The sequence below is a fragment of the Penicillium digitatum genome, chromosome 5 (assembly GCF_016767815.1).
Source record: "Penicillium digitatum chromosome 5, complete sequence".
Taxonomy (NCBI): domain Eukaryota; kingdom Fungi; phylum Ascomycota; class Eurotiomycetes; order Eurotiales; family Aspergillaceae; genus Penicillium; species Penicillium digitatum.
In genome coordinates, this window is record NC_089388.1 from 1,796,348 (window position 1) to 1,816,540 (window position 20,193).

Consider the following 20,193-nt stretch of genomic DNA (forward strand, 5'->3'; position numbering starts at 1 on the left):
TTAATAGAAGCAAAGGAAAGGAATGAGAAAGGATGAGATGATGGGGGTTGATCAGTGACGCGTGCCAGAGCTGCCTGAGCTCAAGCTTGAGGTCAGCTTCACCGCCTTCCAGGTTCCTCTAGGGCTCTATTAACAGTTCACCGGCACTTGGCCATCGCAGTTTTGCTTCCTCAGGAATGTAAATTTCGCATGACAACGAAAGCTTGTAGGTAAATGACCAAAAGACTGACTCGGATCTTTTTTTGTAGTTTTTTGGTTCGCCCTGGAATGCGTGAAAAATCAACTTCGAAGAGGAAACGTACAATATAGTTGGTTAAAATCTAGTCCACATCCTTCATTGCACATCAAATATGGACATGAGGATAAAATGACTTTTGACATGAACATAATTACACCGTCCTAAATGCTGTGGTAGAGATATATACACATCCAAACCCCATTTCGTCAGAACTATTCGCTGTCGCTTTCGCTGCTCGAGATTTCAATCCGAGCGGTTCTGAGCTTTCGCTTCTGCGTCTTTTTCGGCACAGCAGGCTTAAGCTTTTCTTTGCGAGCCGGTACAAACTTCTCCTTCTTCTTCGGGGCAGCTTTGGTCTCCTTTGGAATTGCAACACCACTTGGGGCGGACGATGAAGGAGTGCTCGCGGCACGTTGTTTGGAAGGAGCTGGGGCGACAGATGACTTGTTATCACTGTCACTGTCACTGTCACTGCTGCTGCCGCTTGACGAGGTCTCGTCGTCGCTATCCGGCGCGGGCTTGCTGACAGCCTTCTTCGGAGCCGGGACATCATCATCGCTATCCTCGCTGCTGCTGCTGATATCGACAACCATAGTTCTATTCTTCCGCTTCTTGTTTACCGGGGGCTCTGGAGCCTTGGGTTTCGATTTGGGCTTCTTCAAATCCTCGGCGCTGAAAAGCCTGCCAGCAACAGCGAAAAAGACCAGCTCTGCTCGCTGCCTCTTCGGCAAACGCTTTTGGACGTCTCCTTCCAATTTGTCTCCGAATTTGACATTGTCCAGATCCTCATCTCCCTTTGGCAAGCACTCGCGGAACGCATTGATAGCCTCCAGGTACTCGGGGTTTGTTGAAGGCCCCTGGTTCTCCGATTCTTCATCGTCCTTCGGCTTGTCAAGATCCATGTCGGCCTTGATAACGTCCCTCGCAGCATTGCTCATTCGCACCTTGGCGGCATCGCCCTTCAGGCCCTGCATGTACGCGAGCAGCGATGTGTTGTACTTAGAGGGAACATGCTCAAGAGAATACAAGTGCTTGAACAGATTGGTTTCCCGGTTCTTTTGGAACTTCCATGTGGCGCGTGCTCGGTGGTAGTGGCTCAGATACGAGAGAATAGATGTCTCGTGAATTGGGAGCTCAGTCGAGGCGGTGCCGTCTTTTCTTTGCTTCTTCTTCTCCCGCTTGCGCTTCTTCATCTCTTCGGCAGTCTTGTCTCCGACGTCTTCGGTGTCTGCTTCGGCTCCGTCGGTTGTGGCAGCGTCATTGCTGTCGGCATCGTCCGACTCACTTTCGGAGTCGCCGTCGAATTCCTTTGTTCCGGGTCCAAAAGAAACCCGCTTCTTCTTTTTCTTGTGCGATCCATCATCCTCGTCTTTCTGGTCGTTGTCGTCTTCGGTGTGGCGGCGCTTCTTCTTTTTCTTCATCTCGCTGTCTGTCTCGGGTGCAGCATCCTCGGAAGTGGACTTGCGCTTTTTCTTGTCCTTCTTGTCGGACTTGGCGTTTTTTTTGCTGGGAGTGGACTTTTGTGCGTCTGCACTTCCCTCATCTTTAGTAGAATCCTTCGGCTTTTTGAGCTTCGATCCGAGCTTTTTCGACGCTGGGGACTGGGCGTCCATCTGTTGCGCCATCCTTGCTGTAAGTGAGTTGCGACAGGGTCTAACAAAACACAGAATAGATTTTGTAGGAGCGTGATGCTCTAAAGAAGGTTGAAATCTGAAGTTCAGGGCCTGTAAATACGACCTCGACTGTAATGCTGGGACGATTGGGCGGAGACTACCTACTTTTTTTTTCTGCCGATCAGTTGCGCGGGCCAATCATATTCTCTCCTCTTTCTACATACTCCCAAGGGCCACTTGCAATGGAGCCATCAATTGAAACAGATCAAATGAATAAATGTTGATACAGAGGGCACAGAGTTATCAGTCAGAAAATTTGTGCTTAAAGATCTTGCTGTTGATTAATCTAGATGCTGGATATACCCAACCAGACCGTTCGAGTCCTGTACCATAGTCAAATAGATCAAGCATGCAAAGTTTTCTTTGCAGTTTAGTTTGTTTTCTTTACTATTGCACCAGTCATCTACAGTTTACATCTCTAAGAATTAAGGACATGCAGATATACTGATGGAGACATAGGAAAAAGAGAAATGCAGCTCTCTTATGGGGCACCAAGACAAACTAAGCTCTATCAAACAGATATCAGTGAACAACTGGCACCGTGATGATTTCTCATGTGATACGTAAAGCTTTCTCTCTGAGAGTCAAGTAAACAGGGGGGTTAAGCTCAAAGAAAATCAAGGCTGCAGGACTGCCTCACTTGCATGGCATCGAAAGTGGAACAGAAGCCAATACTGTGTATCGAACGCGTGCATACATGACCACAACACGCAGTACCTAGGATATAGAAAAAAGCTAGATAAGTTCGTCTCCAAGTGCCCGGGCAAGCCACACAGTTGATAAAAAAGGGCTCGCATCGTATGGGGGCAGTGTAAGCCCAATGACACAGTGCAGCAAGACGTATTCAATTCAAAAGATCCACAAATTAAGTAGTCAAGTTGGTGGTTTTCAACTAACCCAGGAGAGAGAGAAGAAGAAGAAGAAGAAGAAAGGAAAGTCTGGGGGTCGACCTTATTTTTATTCCTCATAGCAGCTCAGGGCGGTAACGTACAATACTGAAGTCTTCGGTGGTGTGCTCACCGCTAAAGGCCCTTGTCTAGGTAAGCTCTCACAGCAGGTCCTGACCTTTTGTTTCAGAGTAGATCCATGAAATAGAACACGCCGTCGCTGGTAGCCACCGCAAGTGGCTGGAAGATGGAGATAGATCTAATCATGACAGAAGGACTCACCTAGTGAATCTAGTTGTAGCTTGGAAATTTCAATGCCACAAGTAACGAAGCATCGTGCGAAGTCCAGACCTACATGTAGTGTTGGGTCAATAGAAACTACATTCTCGGCATCTTTGCCTGCGTGCACGCAACTATACATCTTACTAGCGCCGATTTCTGAAATTTCGTCAAGCTAGCCACGAAAAACCGTCAACAGAAGATTAAATGAATCTTTGCGCATAGACGATTGGGAATTTTGACAAGTCTCGAACCAGATTTTCAAATCAAGCTTTATGCATGGAAAGGGTGTATGTGGCATTGAGGAGCCTAGCATATGGAGCACTGATGCATTGCAGCGTCTCCACAGTTCATAGGTTTGGATTGAGAAAGCCGGGTATATCAAAGATTGAAGGTCTCGGCGAGGTCATGCGTGGCGCAGAGGCACCTTTGGCACTTCGATGTTCTTCAGGCCTTTTTGATCAACGAAGAATTCCTGGCATTAACCGAGGTGGGCGGCAGAGAATGTGATGAGTAGCTTCAAAATGTTGCGATCTTCATGCTCCATCTGGGGGAGATTAGAAACAATGGTCGATTGAATATCGACGTTGTAGATGGGACAAAGCCTAGATCTTGGCTGAAAGCTTGGCGGGGGATTGACAGGTTTGATTGGCTGAAATGTTAGCAGTCTGCATGTGAAGGGTTCTGCATTCACATTGTGGTCGTTTTATTGATTTTTCAGTTTTGATAGACTTTGTCAAGATTTCGATGGAAAGTAGAATATCGTGGAACTCGTCAATTGCATTAAGGATGCCCTCCCGAGAGGAACGTAATAGCTGCAGACATCTATATCCCCGTCCCAGAACCAAACCCAGGATCTTTGGCCCCATTATCTCTCCTCTCCCTGCGCACCTCCTTCTGTACAAAGCTGTCAGTCCCTGAGCCCGTAGCCGCCGCAGATGCAGCAGCCCTCCGTTTCGCCTTTTCCCTTTCCTTCTCCTTCTCTTTCTCCTTGTCCTTGGCGCTCGGACCAGCCACCTTCCGCCGTTTAGGTAGTTCATAAACATCGTTGAAGTTCATCACTACGCCCAGGAAGCGCATATCCACGTCCGGCTGGTACGACAGATCGCCGAGAAGCACAGTCAGACGGGAGCGGAACTCGGCGGAGAGTTCACGGAGGCGGACGCGGAGCGAGGCAAGCATGTTGTCGTCAGCAGCGAGATTGAGGCCGGATGATGAAAGCGGGGTGCTGACGCCGTCCACCCCAGCACTATCCGGTCGGATGTCGGGGGTCGAGGCCATTGAGGTCCCGGTCCGGGTGTTGGACTGGCGGGAGAGGAGATCACGCTCTGAGAGACCCCATTGACCTTGGGCGGAGCGAGTCTCGATTTTGACTTTGATCTCCTGGCGGCGGGTAAATTCCGCAACGGAGAAGGAGTACAGGCCGTCTACGGCGTCTTTGTAGGCAAGCATAAACTTGAGGATCTGGTGGAGCTGGCTGAGGAAACTTTCTTCAGGTTGTTTTGCGGAGGTTGAGGTCGAGGTGCCGTAGCGCGAGGAGGATGCAGATCCTAGTAGACCTTTGTGGGTGATGGAGTTGAGGTATTTGGTGTGCGCTTCGATAAGATCGTCCAGCGTGCAGCCGGGTCTCCTGATTGCTTCGAGCAGTTGTTCCCAGCTGGACTCGATGACTTCGAACAAGATATAGTATTGGAGCTGGTTGACGAAGTGGATCATTTCTGCAGTCACGCAGCGTGCCCGCTTCCAGTCTGCTCCAACTTTGTCCTCCACGTTGCCGAGTACTCCTCGTGCACCGGTCATGCACCGTCGCCAGGTGCTGTTCAGTGCGAACTCAACTCGCTTGATGCGCCAGAGGAAATTAAACACTTTCAGGTATTGGGTTGAGGCCCAAGGTGTAATGACCACGTCCACAGGAGCATCGATTTTGTATTCCAATGTGAAGCAATCCCATCCAATTTCACCGTGGCTCAGCTCGAGCATGCGAGCATCAAGCCGACGCAGCACTTCTGGGGTGTCGTATTGTGCATTGGAGGCACGGATGGCATGTTCCAGCTGTGCAGTTAGGGTATGTCGATATTGTGAATTCGCTGGGCGATCCAGATTGGTGGCAAGCGACTCCATCAGCAAAGCAATGAAGTCTCCTTGTCCCAGGAGCAGGTAACTCTTCAGTGCTTTTAGGTGATCGAAGAGATTAAATTTCCCATTCATCAGGGAAATCAATCGAGCCATTGTGGTCTTGTATGCTTCATCGATGGAGATCTCGAGAGTGGCGGTGTCACCATATCGAAGCTCCTTGGAGGCTTTCTTTGAATAGGCCTCCACCCACGCCGAATCACCGCAGCCATGGCGAATAAAGTTCAAGGATTTTCCAATTAGGAAAATTTTCTTCGCAAACTCTTGAGTGATGATTGAAGGGACCATATCATCATCAAGCTTATATTTGTCCTCCCATACGCTGGTTGCAAGCCGCCGGGGGTCAGTCTTGGGCCGGAACTCTGGATCAGCGACGAAGAATTCCTTGTATGGATCTGACAGTTCACCATCATAAATCCACAGTCGTAGCATGTCGTAGAATGGACGCGTCACATGTGCAAGCAGTTTCTCAGCGAATGCGCACACAAAGGGATCCCCGTGAGATGTTGAAAAGCCGTGTATTAATGAAATCAACTGGCCGCCCCTCTTGCCTGCGATACGTGTTAGCCAGTAAAAAGAACATAGTCAACTGTCCGTGCACTTACTCTGAGCCTCTTCCACAATCAAGCTCATCAGACGAAGGGCCATCGTAGCATCTCTTGTCCACACCACACAACGCTTCAAGGTAACGCCACCCTTCCGTACACCTCGAGGCTCGGTTCCGTCTCCAATCGCGACCAGCGCCTGTCGGATTTCCGCCTCTAGTGTAGCCACCAAGCTAAGGTATGCGCGCAGCTCAATGGCAATGGCAGCTCGCAAGCTCTGGTTCACCAGCCCGCCTTCTTCACCCTCCACAAATGCAGACAACCCTTTATAAAGCAGACAAGGCTCTGCCAACGTGTTAAGAAGTGAGGTTACTGGCGCGGACAAATTCGAGGGCAATTTCAAGCTCGACGAGGAACTGAACTGCAGATTCAACGAAGACAACCCTTGCAAGTTGAACGGAAGGTCGCGCAGGAGCCTATGCTCAACAGACCCAGCAAATTTTGCCAGACTCGAAGGATTAGCACTCGAAGGCCGAGGCGACGCAGCACGAACTTGCTCATCGCCAGAACGGTCATTCACTCCAGCATCAACGCGAGCGGCTGGGATTTCAGTCGCGCTGCGTCCAGCCTGGCCTACACTATCACGATCGATATCATGTCGCAGCGAGCTCTTCCGCTCCATCTTCACCGACGGTACGCGTTGGTGCTGCTGCGAAGCTGACGAGCTAACAGCAGGGCCCTCATCCTCCGAGTCGATCATCGTGCCTCGTCTTGAGCGCACACCGCCCTTCCCCAACATATTGTGCAGATGCGCCTCGTCTAACAAGGGGCTTCGGCTTCGTTCCCCGCCCTCCAATGGCTCATCCGAGCCGGACAACTTATAAAGCAAAAAGAGGATGCCCCATTTCTGCGACAGCACAGGCTGCGTGAGAAGACGAGAGTATAGATTGGAAAACCGCACCGCCTTATCTGGACTGATGTTTTCGCGGCGCAGCTTGCGCTTGATCAAATCTGGCGCGTTGTTGATGCTCTCTGTTCCCGCGAGACTTCCGCGCCGTCCGCCAAGCCCTGCTGGTGATCCGGGGTCTGGGGCGTTGGTGCTGGCGTGAGTGTCGAGGATGCGCCAAGCGCGCTCCATAAGGACATGGTGACGGCGGCTTTCGGCCGAGGCGAGGGCTTCCTCTGTGTCGGAGTAGTCTTCATCTTGGATAGCGGAGATCGGGAGCGTGGGGGTCAAATTATCGACTAGCTGAGAGAGGGCGTCATCTAAGCGGCGTCCGCGCGCAGGGTTTCGGGCTGGATTTGACATTGTCTGCCCGGTGCCCTAGTGGGCGAATTGGCTGGTGTTTTGTGTCTGTTCGCTCGTGGTTGGCGTTTGAGGGTGCTTTGTTTGCGGAGGAATTGCTGGGCAAGAAGAGATCGCGATCAGGCAGCGAATTTAGGGGGGAAGATCGCAAATCAAGCCTGTTACTAGACTATACAAATTCAATACTGAGATGAACCTTTCAAATTGTATCTCAATGGAAGTAACGCGGACTCCAGCTTGAAGCTTGAATGTTTGTGTTTGTGATGTTTGGCGTTTGTGGATGCCAATTTCCCAAGGCATCCAAATCTTATCAACCTAACCCTAGTTAACTAACTATCGCTATCTAAGTTTCCTCGCCCGATATGGATAGTATCCGTGTCACGTAAAACTTCCAGAAGTTGCTACAACACATCGTGAGGCTCGTAACTCTCTATTCTTCTATCAAATAATAGTTTCCCATCTGAATTTGTGGGTAATTCACTCTAGAAGTTTTCCATAACAGTTTAATCCCATGTCTGAGCCCACCTATACTGTTTTAGAAGACTGGAGCGTGGGCTTTTTTAGAAAATCGTGGATAATGCACAAGAAACTTGGATTGCTCGGTCTGAACACCAGCGATTGATGGACTCAGCCCGAGCTAACATACAGTCAAGGTGCATGTTATGTTGTGGCCATGGTTCGAGGCAATTTGGAGCAGACCCGCTACAGTGACGTCCGTGAGTCGTTCATACAGGATCCGTAGGATTCGGTGCCACCCAAGCGGCCCGAACAAAGCAATGATTGGGTTTAAACTTAACTTTATCTCTATTCTTTTTATAGACTACATTCTTTCCCTTCTCTTTCCATGTTCCTGCTCTAGTGGACACACACATGGCCTCAGTAACCCGCTGCATTTCCAACTGACTAGTTGTATCAGACAAGGAGACCAAGCTCCCTGGCCATCATGCGCACAATATCCTAACCGATCTACCCCCGTCAGCCCAGAGTCAGATTCTGGAGTTTGAAGTATATAATGCGCTATAACGCGGGGAGAGCAGTATCGACGGCGTGGCAGGGTGGAAACTCGATCGATTCAAGTTCCTGCCCATGGTGGAACGAGCCAGGAAAGTCAACTTCGGTGTGGAGGGGTTCGTCTTTCTCGGGACGGATACTTCCTTTGTCTGGGATAACCTTTTCCGGATGTTGGAGCAGTTCGACCCAGCGTTCCCTTTGGGGATGGTCATCGCTGGTGCCAGCCTGCGATTAGCATGCATGTCACAATTGAGTGATATGGTAGGGCTGGCAGACTGGAAAGGATGAGTGGGATAGAACGATATGATTTCTTTTACCGAACTTACTCTGTACTCGGCAGTAGGCATACTGTTTCATATCACAGAACCCCTTGCTACACGCAGACTTGATTAACTACCCTCGTTGAAGGCAGTTGGCAGAACGAAATGGATGGGATAATGGAGCCTGGGGTGGAATCATCGAACATCCTGATATTCTTCCCCAGCATGAGTCTCTAGAGGCCTGTCGTCAAGCATACCATGATCGGAATTGGAATATGACTTACACTTATGACACTGCTGGAGCATGTGTTTTTGTGGGGAGCTTGCAATTTGGGAGCTGCCAGTGTGCTGGAACTTGCCGAGCATTTTACGGCTGGATGGGACAATGAGAAGATCCAAAACTGGCGGGCGAACAACAGATGTGAAACGCCTATGTGGATGAAGCCGAGTTTGACAAGAGTCTTTTGACCTTCAAAGTGTGCACAGCCTGCAAGGATTTGCGACAAAACGCCAACAAATGATGTACAATAGCTGAAAATGAAATTCCGCTAAAGCCCAGAGCTAGGAGCTGTGACCCTGAACCACATTCTCTTCCTTCACCCATCCTCTACTGAATGGAGATCCACGTGAATACATATGGCACTTTCAAAGCGATTGTCGATTCATTTGCCATACCATCTGGTTCAAGGAAACTAGTCAAACACATCAAAAATCACAAAGCCATCCGTACGCCGCTCAGGAATCATGTACTTCAACACAAGCAATCCCCACTTGCGAAAACAAACAATGCACTGATGTGCCCTCAAGTATTAGACAAGTGAAAAGGTTAAAAATGGTTTCCTCGGAACCCCTCAAGGAGAAGGATTTTAAGGAGAAAAGCAAAGGGTTAAAAAATACAACAAAGGAAAGAGGGAACATCATAAAAGCAGAACATCAACCTCAAAGCAGCCATAAATAGAAAAAAAGCATCTCATACGCCGGATTGATACACCCTCAAAAAAAGGTCATTCCAGACCATCAACTTAGTCCGTCCATTTTTGAGTCGTGAGGATCATTAACACCTGCCTGCCCATGCCAAAAAATTCGGCGAAGCCTTAGCCGAAAACAACCGCGAGGAAAAACAAACTCCTAGGAAGAGTTCAAACCGCCGGGTCTAAGCAGTGAACTATATTTCCTACATGCGGCGAAAAGCAAGATAGGTATCTTGAGATGAGAAACGAAGCATGATTTTTTTTTTCATCGACGCATGCCCTGCGTAGGGATGCCACCGGGCTGCATGCCCATGTTGGGCGGCAAGTTATACCCGTGGTGATCGTAGCCGGCTGACATGCCGTTCATCATAAGGGGGCCGAGTCCCTGAGCCTGAGAGACCGGGCAATCTTTATGTGCCAGCAACAGAGTCTTGAGGTTGACAATCTCTTCACGCAGCTGAGTGACTGTCGCAGTAAGGGCATCGTTCTCTGAGGTAAAAAGCTCCACCTTGTTTTGAAGGTTAGCCAGCCACTGCTTCTTCCGTTGACGACATTTCAAAGCCGCGACACTATAAAACATTAGCATTCCAAGCTCTTGAATATACCAGGTGATCGTTCATACCGATTCCGCTCCAGGAAATTGCGTCTTTTCTCCTCGTCAGTCATCTTCTTGGTATCCATTGGGAATTGCTTCATTTCATCGTCGTCATCATCCTCATCATCCATATCCGAAGGCATCTCCATGTTGGCTTTGGTCCTTTTGTTGGATCCCTTCGGGATGTCTTCAGCCTTGCGGCGGTTATTGACAGCAGGGGCCTTGGCGGTGTTCTTTTTACCCTTGCCCTTGGCGGGTTTAGCTGGTTCATGGTCAGATGCATCCTCCGCACTGGTGCCATTAGTATTATGGGAAATACGTCGGGCAGCTGCACGCGCGTCATTTGGCATTGGGACATGGCTCATGGGCGCATTGTTTGCCTGACCACCTTTTGCCAGCATAAACAGTCCATTCGCCGCATCAGCCGCATCATGCTGAGTGAAGTCAGCGGGCCGAGCAGGTTTGACATCCATATTGGTAACAGTCTGCTCTTGCTCGTTGGGGTTGGAGGTAGGAGCATTCGAGTTATTCTTCTTTGCTGTGAGTGCGGTGCGGTGGAAATCAATGGTGGAAGGAGTGGCGCCGCCGTTCTGAAGTTGTTGCAAGAGAGCTTGTGAATTGGGACTGGGGGCCGGGAACATGGAGCCTCCACCGCCAGGTGTCAGACCTGTGCGGAGGGAGGACTCGTTCGGGGTGGGGAAGCCGCGACCGATGCTGTCGAAGTAGTCATTAGGGCCGGTGGGCCCTGGGAGCATAGCCGGACTAAGAGGTCCGGAGCGCAGCGAGTTGTTCCAATTGTAACCACTAGCAGAGCTTGTTCCAGGTAAGGCCGGTGAGGTGAGAGCAGCGACGGAGGGAAGAAGCGATTTGCCTGGGGTCTCGGCCGGATTCCCTCCGAACGATTGCTCAAATGGATTGGGCTCTAGCGAGAAAGGATTGTGCATGGAATTGAAGTAGTCCGGAGTATCAGACGCGGTAGGCGCACCCGGTCTTGGAGGCGGCGCCAACGAAGTCTGAGTCTCTACGTTTGATTTCTGATCCTTCTGTGAAGACACGGCCTGCGAGTCTGGCGGGGAATTCGAGTTAGCAGACGCGCCAAGAACTAATGCGATCGCAAATAGGTACCACTGCGGTTTTGAGATCGAGTCGGGGGCTTCATGGTATGTGGAAGATGTATGTGTTGGTGGGGAGCAAATCAATGACGCCAGTGGGTGAAGTCATCGCGACGGCAAATGGACTTGGGGAATTTAAGGATCGGGGGCAGTGGCGTACTACCAAACCAAAAAGGGGACCTTTTCTTTTCTGGAAGTATAAATGCAGAAAATGAAACAAGGGAGTGACCAGATGGAAATATCACAGTCCAAAGCAAAAGTACTAGAAAAATGCGCAAAATGTAAGAAAGCGTGACACGAACCTTCTTTTTCTGCCTTCTTCGAGTCCATGGGGGTTGACATAGTGTTTGATCGAAGGGTCGATATGGCTGGGGCGACCGCAGCAGACATTGGGTGTGTTCAAATGTAATGAATATATCTGCAAAGCCAAACAAACAATGGCTTCTCGGGAGTGAGAGAGAGAAAGGAAGAGAGTGACGTAGGGGGAAGAGGGATTATGATGAAATTTAGGGAAATTGGGATTTTGGCAGTTGAAGAAAAAAAAAACCACTATTACTGTCAGATACCGTATTTTTTTTTTTTTAAAAAAAAAACAAAACAAAAAAAGGTCAAATTATGTGCGTTTGCAACATACGTGACGGTAATTGTCTTTCTCCGAATCAGATTCGGCCTTTGTTTCCACCGGGGACTTTCGTACAATATTGAAAGGTTGCTATTGGTACTTCTTCTATCTTCGTATTGCCTTGTTCTGTCTGAATGAGGTGCTACCCTCCTCTCATCTCAGACATTTCACACCATTAAGAGATACCCTTGCCTGGGACCTCGACCACAGGGTGGAGAATTGATTGAATGAGCCAATCTTCATTTGCCAGCTTTTGGAGCGGAGTCCATCTGGTTTAACATCACTGGCTCGAAAAGAACCCAAAAAATCATGCAAAAAAAAAAAAGAGTTGACTCTTCGCAATCGTTGGCACCTGTGGACTGGAGGATAGTTGATGCTTGCATCTTTGATACGGGGAGATTCCAAGGTTGGTCATCCCAGCCCAGGTATTATTCATTATGTCACGGTGACGACAGAAATCTCTCCCGCTGTGGGTCATTTTCATCTACTGACCAATCAGACGGGATATTTCCCCAGGGCCAAGGTGAGAGATTCCACCTAACCCGAAGAATGCGGTGAAAATGGTGACGCAATCGACAGCACGTGAGGGCTCCGTCTTCAATGTTGCCACTAGAAATCTAGATATCTCTTTGATCGTTATACTGTACAACGTTATGTGCTAGTATGTTATTTTATATGTTAAATGCGTTAGATTAGTATATTCCCAATTGGGGATAGGAAAGGACATGTCGTGTCTGACCGAGATCTGCATATGGAGTTTGTTGAGCTTGTACGACCTGGTACCGGCCCCCAATAATTATTAATCCACGGCAGTCCCCGGGGCCAGAAGTGTATCCAACCAAGCGTACTCCATATAACTTACGCGTCGTATGCATACGGAGAACTCCGTAATCCGTACAACGCATACAACATACATGATCGCGTCCGGCATTTCGTGCGTTACATAAAATGATGATCACATATAGAGGTACGACATACTACATCTGATATACTACTACATATAACATTGGCGCAAAAGGACTGCCATGTGGGAAGGGTAGGTAGGAACTGTTTGATATTTGTCAATTCTAGTAGTGTTTCAAGAACGCATAGTCCATCTGATGCATCGTACTTGACAATTCCACACTGAACGAACCCCATCTTTGCGACGATTGCAAAGAGTGGTCTAGCCCAAACTTGCCCTTTGATCACAATGCCATTGGGTGATTTCACGGGGTTGAAGGGTGTGGAGAGTCGTTTCCCCACAGTCTTGGTATGCTTCAACCTTTATGGTACCAATGTGCATCACGTCGATTGTGTTAAAGTGGACTTGGCGACCTTATTTGAAACATGACTCTCGACGCATCTTGAGAGCTGAGCTGTCCTTCAAGAGACGCGTATATCAAATGATAAAAAACATTGTAGATGCACCCATGTTTATCCGCCCACCCAAAAATACCGGCATTGGGTGAAACATTCGACAGTGTCCTCAATGTAGGCCGGCAGTTTATCTCAGGAACTTGCACGGTCCAGGTACTGTTGCCTCACAGCCAGGCTCTCAGAGCAGATTGCCAACTAAAAGCTCTAAAGGGCATAACCCAAACACGCCTGCGATACAATATCACAGCTCCAGTGCAGTACTGGCAGAATCTTCAGTGTATTCGAAGTCGTCTGTGTGCTTCTTCTCTTTACGAGAGCAAGTGGACTATGTATTGTTCGATAGGAAGTTATTTTCCTCGCCTACCCAGGTAGGCAAACTCGTTCTACAGTCGACATAGATCCTGAAACGCAAAGCCGTTGGACAGTTACCGAGCAATGAAAGCCATAGCCAATACTCATGCTTCCAAAACAACCCCACTCCAATAGAGAGAACCGATGTACCGATGTACACCAAGCCCTGGAAAGATCGAAAGATTTTCATTTGCCAGCTCATCTCAGAAAAAGAGCCCTCGGTCAGACCAAAACTTCACGAGCCCCGATAGGTTGAGTAATTCCAAGGGCCCAAGAGGACAGGAACATGGTAATGACGCCAGCCCTCCTCGTCCTCACGGCCACGGCCCTTGACAGTGAACTTAACCTCGACCTCTGGCCAGAAGCTCTCGACGCCCTGGGCCTCGTACCAGGGGCCCACGTCAAAGCGCACAGACCAGTTGGTCTTGCTGTCTGCAGCAGGCAGGGCAGCCAAGATAGCAGGCACTGACTCTGAAGCAGTTCCGACTGGTGTCCAGTTGGAAACGCGGCCGTCCGCGTTGGTGGTTGCGCGGAATGAGATGCCGCTGGCAGCGGATGTCGAGGTGGAGAGCAGGGTCAGGGTCACTGGCAGATTTGCTGCGGGGGTTCCTGATAAAGTGTTGAGGCAATGGCAGGTAATGGGGTCGCGTGCTGCCATGGTGGTTGGCTGCTTGATTGAGTCTGAGTCTTTGGTGTGCGGGGTGGGGGAGATTTGTTGCTGATAAAGTGCGAGGCGGTTGACGGTGCAACCAAGTTGTTGTTTCTTTTGAGCAGAGGCCATTCATTCAAAGGGAAGATGAAACAAAAGAAAGGGGGGGAGAATAGGGAAAAGAAGTAGAAAATCCCGGAAGGGGGAGCTCTACATCGCTATCAAGTGTTCATCGGAGGATACCGATGGCTGCGGAAAGTGCCAGATAGCTATCAATTAGAGGTCCATGACATGCGCATGTATGTTGCATAGCTTCTTCGTTTCCTATTATAGTGACTATCGGTAGTAAACAGATATATAAAAGAAATTTCTCTGTTCTTGATGACTTAACTGGGATTGACCTGCCATTTTGCGGAAGAGCTCCAAGTCCCAAAGAGATCTTTCCAATTAGTAGGAGAATGGGGGGTACATAAAACTCTACCTAGGTCTCTTGTATCTAAAACCAAATGCAGATCTAATTCTAAAAAAAAAAAAATACCACGAGAGAGGTGTATGTTGTAAGAGAAGGATGTAAAAGTCTTGTCTTCCGGAAAGTTCTTTGTGGGGCAACTAGGGAACTCTTGAACATTCCAAGCTCTCAACTACGCTTAGAATTTCAAATCATACACCATGTCCTCCGCCGTGGTACATGGCGATGACCTTGACATGGAGCCTACGCTCCAGTCAGTTCTCAACCAACACACTCTCCGTTGGATCTTCGTCGGAGGCAAAGGAGGTGTGGGGAAGACCACCACCTCGTGCTCGCTGGCCATCCAGCTAGCTAAAGTCCGCAAATCTGTCCTCCTCATTTCAACCGACCCCGCGCACAACCTGAGCGATGCCTTCGGTCAAAAGTTCGGAAAGGAGGCCCGCCTGATCGATGGCTATTCAAACCTGAGCGCGATGGAGATCGACCCCAACGGGAGCATCCAGGATCTGCTCGCAACCGGAGACGGTCAGGGCGAAGATCCCATGGCGGGATTGGGCATGGGAAATATGATGCAGGATCTTGCCTTCAGCGTAGGTACTCATGCGGCTGTCGCGCCATATACTCTACGTGTCAATCTAACTATTGGTGATGGCAGATTCCCGGTGTTGACGAAGCCATGTCCTTCGCCGAAGTCCTGAAGCAGGTCAAGTCGCTTTCCTACGAAGTCATCGTGTTCGATACCGCGCCGACCGGCCACACCCTTCGATTCCTCCAATTCCCTACTGTGCTCGAGAAGGCCCTAGCCAAGCTCTCCCAGCTCTCCACCCAGTTCGGTCCGATGCTTAACTCGATTCTGGGCGCTCGTGGTGGTCTACCTGGAGGTCAGAATATGGATGAGTTGCTGCAGAAGATGGAGTCGTTGCGCGAGACTATCAGCGAGGTCAACACGCAATTCAAGAACCCAGACATGACCACCTTTGTCTGTGTCTGCATTGCAGAGTTCTTGTCGCTCTACGAGACTGAACGTATGATCCAGGAATTGACCAGCTACAACATCGATACCCACTCAATCGTTGTCAACCAGTTGCTGTTCCCCAAAGATGGAAGCGGTTGCGAACAGTGCACTGCCCGGAGAAAGATGCAGAAGAAATACCTTGATCAGATCGAGGAACTCTATGAGGATTTCAATGTGGTCCGCATGCCAATGCTCGTTGAGGAAGTGCGCGGGAAGGAGAAGTTGGAGAAGTTCAGTGAGATGTTGGTGATCCCATATGTGCCTCCTCAGTAAAAGGCAAAGTCGATGCGAGAGATTGTGTTTTCGCTCATGTCGGACGAATTATGAAAAGACTGGAGAATATTACATGAAGCGTTGTGTGGAGCAAGATTGATTTGGACCCCATGTAGACCTCGGGAGCCGGGCTAAGGGACATGAATGCGTTCGTGCATATTCTGTCACATCCTAATTTCTGTGATGAACCTCATAGTCACATCACGATCGGAGATACAACACACACTATCCTTGGTCAAGTGTTATAGAACCCCTATCAATAGATCTCCTCGAGCGAGGAACTTCGATCCCTCCCCACTGACTTGATGTTTTGGCAACCAGAGACCCATTACACAAGATGGACTCGACTACGGAGTATTCGAAATCTATACCCTAAAAGCGAGAGCTGCAGAGATCCTCACTGCAGCTCAGCCCCGCGATCTACCATAATCCGTGGTGCCACGACACCATCGCAGCTAGAGTCAATTTGGCGCTGCATAGGTTTGAGAATCTGCGGTGAGAAAAAGGGAGACGTCAGAACCCATTTCCTTCCTCTTCCAAATGCTCTTACAGGTGCACTGTCCACTATCTTCTAGGGGAATCCTCCAATTCTATGCGCCCTGGGATTGATTCGAGGCCGTTGCTCCTCCATGCAAGCCTCACTTTCACCCAAGACCGGGTTCTCAGTTGTAAACAGCGGAAAAGTGGGCAGACTAAGATCCTGTTCCATATTTGACGATCAGAGGCTCCCAATTGACACACACACATACACACACACACCAATGGGGAAAAATAGGGTTGGGCCTCGTTGGTTGACAAAGTGAGGCGAGTGGTTCTCTTGTCCTCCGCCCCCCGAACATTCCGATATGAACCCTCCTTGCGAGATCAGGGCTCAGAATCTGGGCCGTTTCTGAGGATTCTCCACGGTTTCCCTTTCTTCTTGCCGCCCTCTGTGGAGACTTGCGTGAGAGTTACTGGATTCGTGCATACCCAATTGGTTTCATTTGCCTATATGCAACCGAACTTGTGGATCGTGCTGTTCGACGAAGGGGGGATGTGCGGTCCCCTCTGCCGTTGGACTGTTGTAAGAACATATTCTCCGAAGGATCGGGGACTGGAGATTGGTGCATTTCCGATAGAGACTTGTCTTATGCGTCTCCGTTTCTGGTGGGATTGTTATTTGTTGAAACGGGGTATCAACTGACCTATTTATACTCATGTCTCGTCCTTCGAAGCTATGCCAAAAGTCCCTCAAAGAGCTTCCAGGCACGGACCGTTTGTGTATTGGTGTCGACTGACATTAAACCCTAGCTCTTTCTTCGCCTTTTCTCGACGCCTCACCTGTTAGCCTTGGCAATGTCCCCTGTCCAGCAATACTGGCTTCCGGGGTACGGGCTATCCCGACACGTTGTCCTAGGTCATATCCAATACTTTCTTGGGCCAAGTGCAACGGTTAGACCCTTTGTCTATCAGGTATGTCCTGCCAGTGCCTCCACTATGCCCTCTATGCGACCCATTCTAACCAGTTATACATGCAGGGACGCGATGGTTACCTCATCAATGGCGTGCCACTCACACGGGTTTGTCTTTCCATCTTCATTTGAAGACAAAATGGAATTGGAAAAAGGGTCGAACATAACACATTACTAACTCCTCCGAACAGGAGCAAATCGATGATCTCGCAGTTATGTCCCGAGAGTACGAGATGCAGGAAGCTACTCGAATGGCCCACAACATCAGCGGCTCCTCGACTTCTAGCACCAGCAGCGACAATTCGGCCACTCAGCCTGAGCCCTACATCAATGAACTCATCCCCATTAGTCAACCTGGCACGCGCAGACGTGCATAACCAGACTCGCGAGGCAGTCGTTGGGGCCATTTTTGTTACCTTGCTTCCCTCCATTGGACTTGGTATTTCTTTTCTAGCCCTTGGCTCCGTACTAGGATTCCGTCGACCAGCAGCAGCGCGGATGGTCACTTTCCCGAGTCGCCGCCTGATACTGCTCCTGTTGGCCTTGTTTTGACTCGTTCTTCGTGCCCTGGAGCATCTCGTGGATTGCAGAGACATCGGCCACATGGATATTCAAGCCCTGACTCTGTTGCCCGGGTGCCCAGGTGGAATCCTAGGATTGCAAATTTCACTTGACGGACCCGTGGCAGGAAAGGAATACCAATCCCGGGATGACGGCTCCTGTGGGCAATAGCGGTAGCCCTATTTTGGGTTGATAGAAACATGTGCCTTTTGTCTCGTTCTCGTGTACCCCTACTCTCTTGTTACTAATGGTCTTGAATCTCTTAATGTGCTACAACGCCAAATCCGATGTGAGCTGCATTAGAATCTCGGTCTCGAAGTTGGAGATGTTAACCTAGAGAGAGTTATAAGCCAGAATGATCTGTCGTGGCTCGAGAGGGAAAGAAGACAAAGATAGTGATTCATTTAAAGATTTGGGAAGCCTAGTTTATAGGCAAGGATAGCTTGGAAAAAGGGGCACGGTTAAAAAAAGACATCATCTTTTACTCATCTCTATAGACCATTCGTAACAGCATAGATAAATCAGACCCTAAGATCCAAGAATCGACTACATATATCCATCTCTCATCTTTTTCCCCCTCGGATTTGAGGGCGCCATGATTCTCTGGCTGCTTTTGGGGACCCTCTCGCTCCAAACCTCCAGGGTCAGAAATGGCCAATACATAAAGAGGTCATGCAAAATATCCGACACAGGAAGTGAAAATATGGGGAGAGAGTGATTGCAAAAGAACTGCAAGACTAAAGAGGTAAAGAAATAAGTGTGGACCCCCGAAAAAAACGCCAGCCGGATGCCACTCTGCATGGAGTCCCCAAACAACCGTGTTGTGACCTACACGGGGAGATCACTAAAAAAAAAATGGGGCAGGCAGAAACAAGTTGGAAATCACATAACAGAGAAAAGTTCAGTTTTCAACATCAAGGTCATGGTGTTTTTATTTTGCAACAGCAGCGCTCAAGACTTGTGTGCGGAAGAAGGCACCCTTGGTCTTCTCGATGACTTGCTGGTAGACCGACTGAGGGGGGTGATTCATGATAACAGTGCCCTCCTTGTAATCGATCTTGGCGTCAACCCGGGTGTCGCGGATAAGGTTGACAATCCACTTCTCACCCTCATCCTGGTTCAGACCGAGGCGAGTAGAAAGGTCCCTAAGAAAAAGGCTCGTTAGCCTGTTGTTCGTGCCAATTCACAAATTCAACCAACTTACTTGATGTCAATACGCTGGTGGATCTTGCAGTAGCTCTCGGAAATGAGATGGCGGGCAGCGTCGACGAAAGCGTCGGCAGCCGAGACAAGGAAGAAATCGCTGCGCAGCACATCTTCGGCCTCGCCGAGCTTCTTCTGTGCTTCCTCGAAATCGAAATCGACGTAAAGGGCCTTAACGAAATCGGTGACGGGGTCGGTGTACTCGTAGTCCTCCTGGCGCACAACGCGGATCAGATCCTTCAATTGCTTCTGGTAGACACCGGAGTGCTTCTGGGGGCGGCTACGATTGGTGATGACAGCGGCGGCGAGGTACCGCAAAATCCAAGGGCAGCTGGTCTGGATGGTGTTGATGTAGGCGGGAGAGAAGAAGAGGTCGGTGAGGACGTCACGGGCGGGGTCGTGGTTGAAGAAGGGGAACAGCGACCAGTGAATAAGCCAAGAGCGGTTGGTGAGCTGAGCCAGGGGGTTGTTGAACAGGCGAGTCTCAATTGAGTCCTTAACCTTCTGAACCTCCTCCATAGCACCCTCCCAGTTGGTGGTCAAGATCTCTGATGCGAGCTTACCCCATGTGGCGGCGGCAACCTTGTCGTTGTCGGTAGACAGAACACGGAACTGGTAGAGCAGCTCAGCAGCGTTTCCGTAGCTGCCGCAGCTGTACTGGAAGCGTCCGTAGTCGTGGAGAGAGTTAACCATCTCGTTGGTGACACCGTGCTGCTCCTCGAGGAACCGCAAGTTGGCGGCCTTGTCGCTTCGCAGGTTACCCACAACCTCCTCATCTTGCAACAATTCGGAGATCTTTTCGCTCTGATCCTGGTAGTGTTGTAGCTTGGCCAGAACCTCCTCGCGCTTCTTCACAAACTCTTCGGGAATGGTGTCGGAATCGTTGATCTCCTGCCACAAGTTGGCGACGTAGTCGGTCATGTTGGTGTGCTTCAGGAGCTCGTACTTCGCCCGGGTGATTTCCTTGTCCTCCTCATCGCCGGTAGCGCTGAATTCGAGCAGGGGGAAGACCAGGTGACGGTCAAGGTACGGGATGAGTCGGGGCAGCAAATCATGCTGGGAGGTGATATCCTCGGCGGTCTTGGGTGAGTGAGCAGCAGCGCCGCTGAGCAGATTCTCAGCGGTAGGGGGGGCGTTGTCTGCCATATTGGATCGCAAAAGATGGCAGAAGGGGGTTAAAGGTCTAGAGGGGGATAACAAAGGGCCAACCGCGATCAATGGAGAATTTGC

General features: G+C 49.7%; 7 protein-coding genes across 7 annotated transcripts; 2 read left to right on the forward strand and 5 right to left on the reverse strand.

The window, feature by feature from the left end:
• Window positions 1–450: 450 nt before the first annotated feature.
• Window positions 451–1,863, reverse strand: Pdw03_1826 (proteasome component Prs2; the record flags this gene model as incomplete). The annotated part of the gene is made up of 1 exon (XM_014680949.1): window positions 451–1,863. The coding sequence occupies one exon, from the start codon at window positions 1,861–1,863 to the stop codon at window positions 451–453; it is 1,413 nt and encodes a 470-aa protein (XP_014536435.1).
• A 2,039-nt stretch (window positions 1,864–3,902) lies between these two features.
• On the reverse strand, window positions 3,903–7,064 carry Pdw03_1827 (Spindle pole body component (Alp6), putative; the record flags this gene model as incomplete). The annotated part of the gene is made up of 2 exons (XM_014680948.1): window positions 3,903–5,761; window positions 5,816–7,064. 2 exons carry the CDS (start codon window positions 7,062–7,064, stop codon window positions 3,903–3,905), a joined length of 3,108 nt encoding a protein of 1,035 aa, XP_014536434.1.
• Window positions 7,065–9,568: 2,504 nt separating this feature from the next.
• Window positions 9,569–11,352, reverse strand: Pdw03_1828 (Basic-leucine zipper (bZIP) transcription factor; the record flags this gene model as incomplete). Its single annotated transcript, XM_066100009.1, has 4 exons — window positions 9,569–9,872; window positions 9,926–10,160; window positions 10,218–10,964; window positions 11,313–11,352. The coding sequence occupies 4 exons, from the start codon at window positions 11,350–11,352 to the stop codon at window positions 9,569–9,571; spliced, it is 1,326 nt and encodes a 441-aa protein (XP_065957736.1).
• Window positions 11,353–13,577: 2,225 nt separating this feature from the next.
• Pdw03_1829 (Transthyretin/hydroxyisourate hydrolase) lies at window positions 13,578–14,123 on the reverse strand (the record flags this gene model as incomplete). Its single annotated transcript, XM_014680945.1, has 1 exon — window positions 13,578–14,123. The coding sequence occupies one exon, from the start codon at window positions 14,121–14,123 to the stop codon at window positions 13,578–13,580; it is 546 nt and encodes a 181-aa protein (XP_014536431.1).
• Window positions 14,124–14,660: 537 nt separating this feature from the next.
• Pdw03_1830 (ATPase GET3) lies at window positions 14,661–15,748 on the forward strand (the record flags this gene model as incomplete). Its single annotated transcript, XM_014680944.1, has 2 exons — window positions 14,661–15,050; window positions 15,116–15,748. 2 exons carry the CDS (start codon window positions 14,661–14,663, stop codon window positions 15,746–15,748), a joined length of 1,023 nt encoding a protein of 340 aa, XP_014536430.1.
• A 1,335-nt stretch (window positions 15,749–17,083) lies between these two features.
• Pdw03_1831 (transcription factor RfeG) lies at window positions 17,084–17,576 on the forward strand (the record flags this gene model as incomplete). The annotated part of the gene is made up of 3 exons (XM_066100010.1): window positions 17,084–17,200; window positions 17,266–17,307; window positions 17,391–17,576. 3 exons carry the CDS (start codon window positions 17,084–17,086, stop codon window positions 17,574–17,576), a joined length of 345 nt encoding a protein of 114 aa, XP_065957737.1.
• A 1,115-nt stretch (window positions 17,577–18,691) lies between these two features.
• On the reverse strand, window positions 18,692–20,109 carry Pdw03_1832 (Eukaryotic translation initiation factor 3 subunit EifCe, putative; the record flags this gene model as incomplete). Its single annotated transcript, XM_014680942.1, has 2 exons — window positions 18,692–18,905; window positions 18,965–20,109. 2 exons carry the CDS (start codon window positions 20,107–20,109, stop codon window positions 18,692–18,694), a joined length of 1,359 nt encoding a protein of 452 aa, XP_014536428.1.
• Between the last annotated feature and the right edge of the window lie 84 nt (window positions 20,110–20,193).